This window comes from Mya arenaria, chromosome 2 (genome assembly GCF_026914265.1).
Source record: "Mya arenaria isolate MELC-2E11 chromosome 2, ASM2691426v1".
Classification (NCBI taxonomy): Eukaryota; Metazoa; Mollusca; class Bivalvia; order Myida; family Myidae; genus Mya; species Mya arenaria.
The window spans coordinates 23,235,845-23,248,140 of NC_069123.1; the positions used below are offsets into that span (position 1 = coordinate 23,235,845).

Consider the following 12,296-nt stretch of genomic DNA (forward strand, 5'->3'; position numbering starts at 1 on the left):
ATGATTGTGAAAGTTATATATACTTATGCTAAGTTGCTCTTGTTGGCACAAAGTTGTGCAAGAGTGTGGTCTTGTGTTTTGGGGAAACCAGAATGAGGAAATCCACTTGTCTGATTTAGGGACCACCAACCAAACTGACATACACCTAGGCTGGTAGTTGAGCCAGCGATGCCTTGGTGAGAAGCAAGTGTGCTGACCACTAAGTTAACTGGACAACCTAAAAATTGGGGCATGCCCACACAGACATGTGGTTACTTGAAAATATTAACATGAAATAATTTGCTATAGAAGTTAAATGCCAAGTATAGAATTATGTGTGATAACTGTTGTCAAGTGGGGATGTATAAAAGGGCCAGCTCATCATCATCACAAGACTTAATTCCATCTCTCCTTTAGTGAGATCAAGAACTAGCATTTGAGCAGGGAAAAGGTCATTGGAAAAAATTCTAACATTATAAAAACATATTTTTTGGATTGTTGAATTTGGGAAAATGTATGCCTATGATTACCATTTCAGAGTGGTGATATGCTAGAAGGCCAATTGGTGACCAGGCTGTGCTGTTTCTCCCTTCTAGAAGTAATATACTCACGTCTGAGCAAGGATGAGGTGGTTGGAATGTCCTCATCCATTAACCGCATGTTTGCAGGCGGGAATCCTCAGACTGGAAAGGAACTTACTAGCTTTGTGTCCAAGTAAGATCATGTATTTGGTTAATGGTAATATGTGCATGTGATAACAGCTTGGATTATTATGACCTTTGTACTAGAGAGAAAAAAGGCGGATGTTGTTAATAAATGATTTGACTGAAGGCATCTTAAGCCAATTGTATGAAATTTTTCTAAGTTGTCCAAAATGTTTGATTGCTTAATAGTAATTATAGGATAAATATTGACTCAAATGTGTCATATTCAATTAACGTGTTGGATATCTTTGACCAAACCAAAAAGATTAACCAGTTTTGTACAATTTGCTACAGTTGTTTAGAATGTTTATGATTTTCATGCACACTACAATGCTTGAACCTTCAACTGCCCTATCGCTAGCACAGGGCTCTACAAAATGAGAAAAAAAGGCTGCAGGCTCTTACCTTTCCACAGTACAGCAAAGAATGAAGATATGAATGGGTAGACAACTGTATTGCAGTTACGACTCCAGTACAGCTCTGCTAAGTACAACCGCATGGTCGTGGTCAATTTTCATTTGAACAAACACATATTTATACTGCAGACAAGCGCATGAGGCAAAGGGCGAGGACATTCGAGGGGAGACAACTCTGCTGGAGTTAAGGCGTCAGTACCACTGTGCAGCATACAATCTCATGATTGCGTTCATCTCACGCACACAAACAGACCTCAAGTTTTACACTGGCTTCCTGTTTGAAGAGAAAGAAGCTAAGGTTAGTGTGGTTACATATTTATGTTCAGTCTGTCAGTTACAATGTTTGGACAGGATTTAAGTGGAGAAACAATAATTGACTATTGCTTTCATGTGGCACTTACGTATGAATAATGTTTGTTTTTTGCTTGTCGTTTAGTCAAAGAAAAAAGTCAAGGTATTGTCATAGCCTTGGTGTTGGAATGTGAAGGTATAATGATAGCTTTCTTTTCAGCCAGCACAAGGTATTATCATAGCCTTAGTGTTGCAAACAGCGTCGCTGTGCATCAACTTTTACTTTGGACATAAATGAAAACACATTCAACTTTTTCATATGAAACTTGGTACACATGTTGCCAGAGATAATTATTGATGTGCCTTGGCGCAAACCTCTCACTTAAACAAATTGTTGAGTAATATTCTGTTTTTCAAATGAAACACAACAACAGACAACATAGATCTGCGTCACTCTTGTCTTATTGTTCATATATGTCTTTGATTTATTGAAAGTCTTTTATGATTGACCAGTTAGCAGTCATCAAACAAACAATCAATTGATCTATCTTGTATATGGATAATAGCACATGGTTGCATTATTAAAGAGATAAATGCAGAACGATCTCAATAAGTTTCAATAATTTTGTTGGTAACGAGAAAAGTTAAAATACCACACTTGGTATGTTTAAATGATCCAGTCTGATCAATTCCTTGCATTTTCATAGTTTTTATTATGCCCTCAATGGGAGGGCCAATTAAAATCGCACATCCATCCGTTCGATGTGCGATTTTAATCTTCCTGTTGTATGTACACATTTTAAAATACCTTGCCACTTGTGTTCGACATATCAAGATGACTGTGATGATGTCGTGTGCAAGTCCTGTGTCCCTACGTCTAAGGTCAAGGTCACACTTAGTGTTGGTTAACTATAGAATGCTGCATATAAGGACATAGAGTATAGGTGGTCGTGTCCGGACTGTTACTTTCTCTTGTATTGGCAGATTCTATTCTAATTTGCCATATGTGTTTAACATACCAAGATGACTTTTTGTGTGCAAGACCCTACCTCTAAGTTCAAGTCACACTTTTAGTTTGTTTTCCATAGAATGCTGCATATAAGGACATATATTATAGATTGTAATGTCTCTTTATTTTTTACCTTTCAATCACATTTGATTACTTCTTTGGGAGCATTTGTCACTTACAGAGGCAGTTTTTGTTCATTTTATATTGATTTAGTAATAGTCACTTCACCAACATTGAAATTATACATAAGTGCTTCAAGCAAGAGTATAATTTCATTCCCAAAGTGTATTGGGTGATGTAAGGTGTGATTCCATATTGTCAAGGACAATGTTCAATAACTAGCATACAGTTTAAGTAAATAGTGGTGTAGTTTATTCCCATGATAGTTACTGAATGATTTAACTCCACCTTCTTGTTATCATTCTGATATGGGTGTATGTTTATAGAGGAAAACATAAAAACACTTTGGAACATGGGTCAAGTGAGTGTAACAGTAGTATTCATAATGAGAACTGTAAAAACATGGGTCAAGTGAGTGTAACAGTAGTATTCATAATGAGAACTGTTTGAAACATGGGTCAAGTGAGTGTAACAGTAGTATTCATAATGAGAACTGTTTGAAACATGGGTCAAGTGAGTGTAACAGTAGTATTCATAATGAGAACTGTTTGAAACATGGGTCAAGTGAGTGTAACAGTAAGTATTCATAATGAGAACTGTTTATGATGTTCTTACATGTGCTTTTATTTTCAGGGACAGTTCTTGCTGGAAAACATTGTTGATAAGGACAAGACATATGAATTTGAAGCAGAAATGCAGGTATAACTTTGTTTAGTTTTATGCTAAATTTCATTATCTGTGTCTCTGCTTAAGTGAATCGTCCACATATTTTCAGGTGGCAGCGCATGTTTTTAATTTTTTTTATTTTGTGGTAATTTTGTTACCTTACTTACTATTTATGAACAAACACCAAATAGCAACTGGCAGATACTCTAATGAACATAAATTTGTATATCCCAGGCTAAAATCATTCCAAGTTTCAATAGCGTTACTAACTCTATTTGGGTATTTTTCATCTTTAAAAATAGAGCACTTTTTTAACCTTTGGTAAAATTTTGTCATTGTCACAAGCATATTATTCACATTTCACAAGAATAAAAAAAAATGATGTATGACCCTATTAAACGTGAACGAGTCCCTCAGGAATTTGAATATCTTTATAATAATGAGCCTTTCGCTAATCGATTGACATAAACTACGGAAATTGTGTAATTGAATACTAATCATATATTAACTGCTTTACTCTGTTAAAATAAGGCATATCTTTGCTATCATTTGTCAGGCCCCATTGGAACGTAAGAAGAGGTTTGTTCGTATCCATGAGGAGATGAAGGAATCCAGGTCAGAAGTTGACGACGAGTATGACGGGGCTGGATCATACCATCTTGCTTCCCAGTATCTGGCTGACAGCAGCCTTAGCGAGGATGTGTCCCAATACTTCTCTGTGTCTGGAACCATGAACTCAGTAAGCAGTTTGTTAATACTCTGTTTTGTGTAAAGTTTTTAATTTAATTGTAATGGAGCTGGCTCATTCTCACATACTTATGAGAATATTTCTAAGAAAATACATGTATTCTTAATAATGTGTCATTTGTGAAGATTTTTGAAAATTGCTGCTGATGTACCCCTAATTTCTCTCATAAACATTGTTCATGGCGCTCTCATAAACATTGTTCATGGCGCTCTCTTAAACATTGTTCATGGCGCTCTCATAAACATTGTTCATGGCGCAAAAAAACTATACTTCAGTTGTTGTTTCCATTTTAAAAATTAGACATAGAGTTTTGATGTATAATTTGAAATAAATATATTACCTTGTGCATAAAAATGTAAGACTAATTGAATGAATAGCGTTAATGCCTTCTTTAGTACACTCATGCGATGTCTGTTTCAATAATTTGTCGTCAAAACTAATTTGCTGATGGTCTGAAGTAACTTTTTCAAATTTTGGGTCAGAATGGTCTTGTGGTATAGGTGACCGCCTCTCACAACAGAGGTTGTGAATTTGAATTCAACTAGGGGTAGATTCTCATGGACATCAGTACTTGTTTTTGACCAGGAAAAACACACTCTAGCACAATTTTATAAGGTTTCAGCTTGCATTTTGTCACAATCAAGCTCAAGAAATTAGTATTAAACTAAACTAACCATTGTTTACTTTAGTCCATCTCAGGAAGTGGGGGATCGTCTCGCAAGAGGAGGAAGTTTCAGCTTGAGGAAGCAGAAGATCCCTTGGATATGGTATACAAAACTTACTGCTCTTTGAAGATTCCAGTGGCCTGTTTTGTTAATGATCTTAGTTATTAAGTTATATTTTTTAGTGACACTTTTTATTACTACTGTTTGCAAATTAACTTAGCGATTCAAGTTTTTTAAGCATTGAATGACCGTGAATATTTACTTTGAAAACTCACCTTAGGAATTTAGAAGAATTTACTTTTGTCATCAGCAATGTTCCTACAGATTTAATTTGATTTGTGGAGTTAAGACTAAGATCCTTTTATAGCTAAATGCTTTTTCATGTAATCTTTGAAATTGTTCATAGGGATGTCAGTAAAATTGATATAACTTACCAAGGATGGCGTTCATTATAAGCATTCTGACAAGTTTTCAAGGTTCTGGTCAAAAGTAATAAGTGTTTTACCAAGCCTATAATCATCATTCCAATTTGCCATGTTACTGTTATGCCTTTTCCATTTTCAATTTTTGAAATTTGGCAAGCCTGAATAAGAGACACAACCTTGTCATAAAAAAGAAAACATTAACCTTTCACTGTTTACATGCAATAAACTTCAACTGCTCAAAAGAATTAACCTCAACTGTTCACACAGGATGTATCTGCAACTGTAGACAGTGACTATGTGGAGCTGGAGATGGATGCCCTCAACCAGCATGAGTGTATGGCCAACATGATAGCCGTGGTCAAACACATGCAACAGAATAACATCACTCCCGCTGTCACACCTGTAAGTCATAACTATTGGCCTTTAGATGCGTCTGTTGTAAATTTGAGTTGATGGACAGCCTTAACCACCACGAATGTATGACCACCATGATAGCTATGGTCAAACAGAACAGTATCGCTATTGGTGTTGCCCCTGTTAGTCCATATCAACTGTTTAAGGCATTTGTCCCACAAATGAGCTATTTATCAGAATGATCATCAACTTTATGCCGGGTGACCCCATATAATTTTGGTATCATTTGAACCATCGGAAACTTTAAGCTCTAAAAGCTGAATTGATAAGTTAGGTTGGTCAATGGGGTATGTGGTCAATGGGGTATGTGGTCTATGGGGTATGTGGCCAATGGGGTATGTGGTCAATGTGGTCAAAGGGGTATGTGGTCGATGGGATATGTGGCCAATGGGGTATGTGGTCGATGGGATATGTGGCCAATGGGGTATGTGGTCAATGGAGTATGTGGTCAATGGAGTTTGTGGTCAATGGGGTATGTGGCCAATGGGGTATGTGGTCGATGGGGTATGGGGTATGTGGCCAATGGGGTATGTGGTCAATGTGGTCAAAGGGGTATGTGGTCGATGGGATATGTGGCCAATGGGGTATGTGGTCGATGGGATATGTGGCCAATGGGGTATGTGGTCAATGGAGTATGTGGTCAATGGGGTATGTGGCCAATGGGGTATGTGGTCAATGGAGTATGTGGTCAATGGGGTATGTGGCCAATGGGATATGTGGCCAATGGGGTATGTGGTCGATGGGATATGTGGCCAATGGGGTATGTGGTCAATGGAGTATGTGGTCAATGGGGTATGTGGCCAATGGGATATGTGGCCAATGGGGTATGTGGTCGATGGGGTATGTGGTCAATGGAGTTTGTGGTCAATGGGGTATGTGGGCAATGTGGTATGTGGTCAATGGGGTATGTGGCCAATGGGATATGTGGCCAATGTGATATGTGGCCAATGGGGTATGTGGTCAATGGAGTTTGTGGTCAATGGGGTATGTGGGCAATGTGGTATGTGGGCAATGGGGTATGTGGTCAATGTGGTATGTGGTCAATGGGGTATGGGGTATGTGGTCGATGGGATATGTGGCCAATGTGGTATGTGGTCAATGGGATATGTGGTCGATGGGATATGTGGCCAATGTGGTATGTGGTCAATGGGGTATGTGGTCGATGGGATATGTGGCCAATGGGGTATGTGGTCAATGGAGTTTGTGGTCAATGGGGTATGTGGGCAATGTGGTATGTGGTCAATGGGGTATGTGGTCAATGGGGTATGTGGTCAATGTGGTATGTGGTCAATGGGGTATGTGGTCGATGGGATATGTGGCCAATGGGGTATGTGGTCGATGGGATATGTGGCCAATGGGGTATGTGGTCAATGGAGTTTGTGGTCAATGGGGTATGTGGGCAATGGGGTATGTGGTCAATGGAGTTTGTGGTCAATGGGGTATGTGGTCAATGGGGTATGTGGTCAATGGAGTTTGTGGTCAATGGGGTATGTGGTCAATGGAGTATATGGTCAATGGGGTATGTGGTCAATGGGGTATGTAGTCAATGGGGTATGTTTTTTTAAGTCTTAAGTGTATGGCCACCGTGAATAGTCATCTTTCTCAAATGCTGAAATAATTTTATTCCATGTCAAGTTGTTTTTGCTAGAGCATTAATATGTATAATTAACAGCTTGTTTTTATCTCCAGGCTACAGTGAAGCCTGCCCTGCCCTCTTGGATGGAGAAATTGCACACCAAGATGACCAGCTCAAGGACTCACCATAATATTAAACTCTTCTTAGCGAAACTCATTGTCAACACAGCTAAGGTATGGCTTTCCGTCTTTAATATATTTTCTGATTTTAGATAGGTGTTTTGCACTTGGTTTGCACTTTTGCTGTCTTGCATGTTCAATAGCTGAGAATTTCCTCTCTAAACAAAGTTTAACTTGTATATTTGATATAAATTATCAGATTATATAATTAGATAAAGAACTTAAGCAGTGTCTGCTTTTGTTAAAGCACCATTATATTGTTTGCCTCGTTCGTTTTTCAAAGTAAAAATAGTCAGTCTACAGTCATAGCCTTGGTGTTGTTGCTGTTGGCATTAACTTTGTTGTTGTTCAAAAAATTAGCCATTGGTCATTATCAAAAGATAAAAAATTAGCACTAATGCTTCCAGAGACAATTCACTCATGTATGGCAAGGCCCAAAACTCTTGCTTTCATCATTAATGAGTTAAGACCCTTTTTCCCCTAAAAAAAAGATGAGCGTTGGCATTTGCTCTGGGACATTTTTATACCCCCACAAACAAAGTTTGAGGGGGTATATAGGAGTGAGCTTGTCGGTCGGTCGGTCTGTCGGTTTTCATAGTTTCCGGACGATAACTCATGAAAGGCTAGACAGATTTGAGAAATTTTTGGTACACAGGTGTAACATCAGAAGATACAGGTCAAGTTTGATATTGGGGCTGGTGGGGCCAAGGTCAAGGTCACTGTTACTAAAAATAGAAAAACGGTTTCCGGACGATAACTCATGAAAGGCTTGACAGATTTGAAATTTTTTTGGTACACAGGTGTAACATCAGAAGATACAGGTCAAGTTCGATATTGGGGCTGGTGGGGCCAAGGCCAAGGTCACTTTTACAAAAAAAAAGAAAACAGTTTCCGGACGATAACTTATGAAAGGCTAGACGGATTTGATACAGGTTAATGGTCAAGTTAGTGAGCTTGTCGGTCGGTCGGTCGTTTTTCATGGTTTCCGGACGATAACTCATGAAAGGCTAGACAGATTTGAAAAAATTATGGTACACAGGTGTAACATCAGAAGATACAGGTCAAGTTCGATATTGGGGCTGGTGGGGTCAAGGTCACTGTTACTTAAAATAGAAAAACGGTTTCCGGACGATAACTCATGAAGGGCTTGACAGATTTGAAAAATTTTTGGTACACAGGTGTAACATCAGAAGATACAGGTCAAGTTCGATATTGGGGCTGGTGGTGCCAAGGTCAAGGTCACTGTTACTAAAAACAGAAAAACGGTTTCCTGACGATAACTCATGAAAGGCTAGACAGATTTGAACAATTTTTGGTACACAGGTGTAACATCAGAAGATACAGATCAAGTTCGATATTGGGGCTGGTGGGGTCAAGGTCACTGTTACTAAAAATAGAAAAATGGTTTCTGGACGATAACTCATGAAAGGCTTGACAGATTTGAAAAATTTTTGGTACACAGGTGTAACATCAGAAGATACAGGTCAATTCGATAGATCCTTCAAAAACTAAATTAGCAAATATTTACCTTAAAAGTAATTGACACTTGGAAAGATGAACAAACAAAACAAATCCAGCATGCTTCATTTGAACCAGATGCCAGTGGAATACCAGCAGAACTTAAGTATGGCATATTTGCCACAGTAGTGCTTACTACAAATATTGACCTGTCAGATGGACTTGTTCTGTTTTGTTTTTTTGTTTTATTTTATAGCTTGTTACATAAGTCAAAAATTACTGTAAATATGTTTACAATTGTTGAAAAATAGCCTGTAACCTCTATCACTAAGATACATGTAGCTTTTTGAAAACTGCTGAGCACTACATGTATATATGGACTCAATGTATGGCTATTCCACTTAAATGTTATGCTTAGATATGCACGAAAATGCAGTTATTGAGAGATAGAGAATAAAAAGCTAACCCATGTCATGTACGGGTATTTCAGGTGTTTGAGCCATATGCATGCCATTGGCTCGGTCCTCTAACACAGCTGATAGTTTCTGGTCCCCTGGGGAGTGGGGGCATCAACTATTATGTGACTGATCTTGTGGTCACCCTTCTATCATGGCATAAGACTGCTATACCTCAGGTGAGAGTTCAGAAACACTTATAATTATGTAGTTGAATGCTAGTGGAACTGGTTTCAAGGTCCCCACACTCAGCTGATAGTTTCTGGTCCCCCGGGAAATGGGGGTTTCAACTACCATGTGACAGACTATGTGGTCACCATACTATCATGGCATAAGACTGCTATACCTCAGGTGAGAGTTCAGAAACACTGTTATGTAGTTGAATGCTAGTGGTGCTGGTATTTAGGTCCCAACACTCAGCTGATAGTTTCTGGTCCCCCAATGAATTGGGGTTATTACTACTATGTGACAGACCATGTGGTCATCCTACTTTCATCGCACTAGACTGCTATACCTCAGGTGAGGATTTGTTGCAAATAAACTCTATAGAAGTTGGATGCTTGTTTGTAATTAGCGAAGACATTAAAAACAGGATTTCAAATTACATGTACATCTGAAGGATATCAATTTTCTTGGCGAAAATAAAGCATCCTTGCTTGATGAAATAAATTAGAGCTAAACAATGCCAATATATGGTCTTTCGCAAAAATGTCTTCAATTAAAGAATGAATAAACACATATTGTCTCAAAAAATCCACCCAGTCTGTCTGCCATTTTCATACATGTACTCTGTACTTCTGAATGATGAATGATTTAGAGTACTTTACATTACAATATGTAGTAAAATTGTCAATTTTGCCATGCCATGACATGGCTGAATAAAAGGCTCAAAAATGGCCTAATCGGTGTTACTATTGTTACAGGACTCGGCTGAAGAGAAGGCCCTAGCATCCCGGCTTGTCCACTTCCTGGTTAAGAACATCTACCATGAGAACCGACAGGTGTTCCGGAATAATCTTGAGATGCTTAAAACACTGCTGGAGTGTTGGAAAACCAGGGTGGAAATACCTTACCAGTGAGTGCTAGCTATGTTAAACTTAAGGGGCCATATTCATAAAACTTCTAAAGTCATTTCTAAACTAAGATATGTTTGCTAAAACTTTCATTGTAAAATTAAAAGAACGGCATGAGTGAATGTTTTTTTGATACAATCATTGGAAATGAAGTACAGTCAAACTCAAAACTGTCGAAGTTGTTCGGACCATGAAAAACACCTTGAGATAATGAACATTCGATATAAACGAAATATGTAAAGTGAATAACTCAACACAACACAATCATAAATAAGTTTGACATAACCTGAACATCGAGATAATAGAGTTCGACATAGCCAGTTTCGACTGTATTTCAGATCTTGTAAAGTGATTATATCAGAGAGATAATAGAGTTCGACATAGCCAGTTTCGACTGTATTTCAGATCTTGTAAAGTGATTATATCAGAGACATACATAACCCAGGAAAATAACTTGAAATAGAAAATGACTTCAGATGTTTTATGAAAACTGGCCCAGGTACTGTGTCAAATGTAGCTCTTAAACTATTGCAGCTACAATCATGGATCTTCAAGAAAATGTTGGTCAGCATTTTTTGCACCTGAAATTTGTGATATAATACTTGTTCGAATAATATGTTGACCTTAACTTAGTAAAATGGTCTGATAAATACCTCCAGGCGGTTTTTTGAAGAGCTCATCATTCTGTTATATCTCTTGTTAAATCAATAATATGTATTATTCACTTATGGTCATCAGTTATTTGATAAACTGCTTGCGTACACACCGTCATACTTTGTTTTTAAAGAAGTCATTGTACCACAGAGTAAGGTTAAATTTGATTGAATTGCTGTAGTGTCAATTTATGAGAGTTTTTCTTTTCTTAGGGAGGTGTACAGCCAATTCAGCAACCCTGACCCCAAGTCCAAGGCAAACCTTGTGGGTATACAGATACTAGGAGTGATCCTAGCTTGCAAGTTTGCCCCTTACGGACCAGTAGCTCCGGTTGACCAAGAGAGGTTAGATGTGTTTATAAATGCTACACTGTAATAGGACTGGGCGTGGTAGACACGGTATCTACCCATCACTGTTGAAAAATGACATTCTTTTAAAATAAAAATAGTTTTTGGAAGTGTTTTTTTGTTGCAGTATCCTTATTTACACATATACAGCTCGATATTTTTTATTATAACCATTTAACATTTTGGATTTTGGATTTATGTAGTTTTGTCTGTTGATATACAACTTACAATGTACACACTACTCACAATCATGTTGTTTGTATACCTTACAGGTACTTGTCCAAGCTGGCTAACAACATGGGAAACAACTTCAAGGCAATCTATGCAGCCACAGGGGAAGTGTGCGGGCTGACATTCCAGTATCTGGCTGACAAGGAAGGAGAAACAGACGGCAGTTTCCATGTGCACGTTGCCAACCTCATGTCAAGTCTACACAAGGCACGGCCAGATGTGTTTATAACATGTGTCCACAGGATGCATAAACACTATCCTCCTGTTGCTGATAGGTAGGTTTTGACTTATTTAAGTGTTAATTCTTTAGTTGACCTGTTATTTTATTTCAGAACCAGGCCTTTTTCTATAGTACCCGACTATCCTATTCCTAAAGCAAAATGAAATTTTTCCCAGAAAAAAATCCAAATAAAAAAATATATGAAAGACATTTTACCTGTACTGGTTCATTCAATATCCTAATAAATTATGTGATGAAAAGTTTTTGGGGTAATTGATTTCAGAAATCGTTGATTTTCATCACATTTAGAGATCAGTATGAAATATTATCTGTCATGATTATTGATATTGATGTTTCAGTCTTTTCAGGTCTTTTGAAAGGGAAAAGAATCTAATATCTAATAATTTCCTCATTCGCAGGAGACTGAACGGCTTGTTCTTTTGACTGTAAATTTCCCTATTTCAGCATATTTTGTAACGCAATATTTCCAAAATCGGCAGAAAAAGACGAGAGAAGTTTCCCTGATATTTCATTGGTTTCAGAATCACGCATGCTCAGATAAGTTTATGTCTAGTCAGGGCATTAACACTTGCAGTTTGAGAGTGTATGATGAGTTCAATACCGTGAGGGAAGGATTCTGTTGCCTTTGCCAAAATTGGTGGGGGG

The 12,296-nt window shown here is 37.9% G+C and overlaps 1 protein-coding gene across 2 annotated transcripts in view; it reads left to right on the forward strand.

The window, feature by feature from the left end:
• LOC128203635 (DNA-dependent protein kinase catalytic subunit-like) overlaps window positions 1–12,296 on the forward strand; it is a 106,869-nt gene that overhangs the window by 59,678 nt on the left and 34,895 nt on the right. For both annotated transcript variants that reach the window (XM_052905138.1, XM_052905147.1), the window contains exons 46-56: window positions 518–693; window positions 1,229–1,397; window positions 3,153–3,218; window positions 3,742–3,924; window positions 4,623–4,700; window positions 5,291–5,425; window positions 7,127–7,246; window positions 9,141–9,284; window positions 10,029–10,180; window positions 11,045–11,176; window positions 11,452–11,685. In XM_052905138.1, coding sequence (XP_052761098.1) covers window positions 518–693; window positions 1,229–1,397; window positions 3,153–3,218; window positions 3,742–3,924; window positions 4,623–4,700; window positions 5,291–5,425; window positions 7,127–7,246; window positions 9,141–9,284; window positions 10,029–10,180; window positions 11,045–11,176; window positions 11,452–11,685 — 1,589 coding nt within the window. The remainder of the gene's footprint in view (window positions 1–517; window positions 694–1,228; window positions 1,398–3,152; window positions 3,219–3,741; window positions 3,925–4,622; window positions 4,701–5,290; window positions 5,426–7,126; window positions 7,247–9,140; window positions 9,285–10,028; window positions 10,181–11,044; window positions 11,177–11,451; window positions 11,686–12,296) is intronic.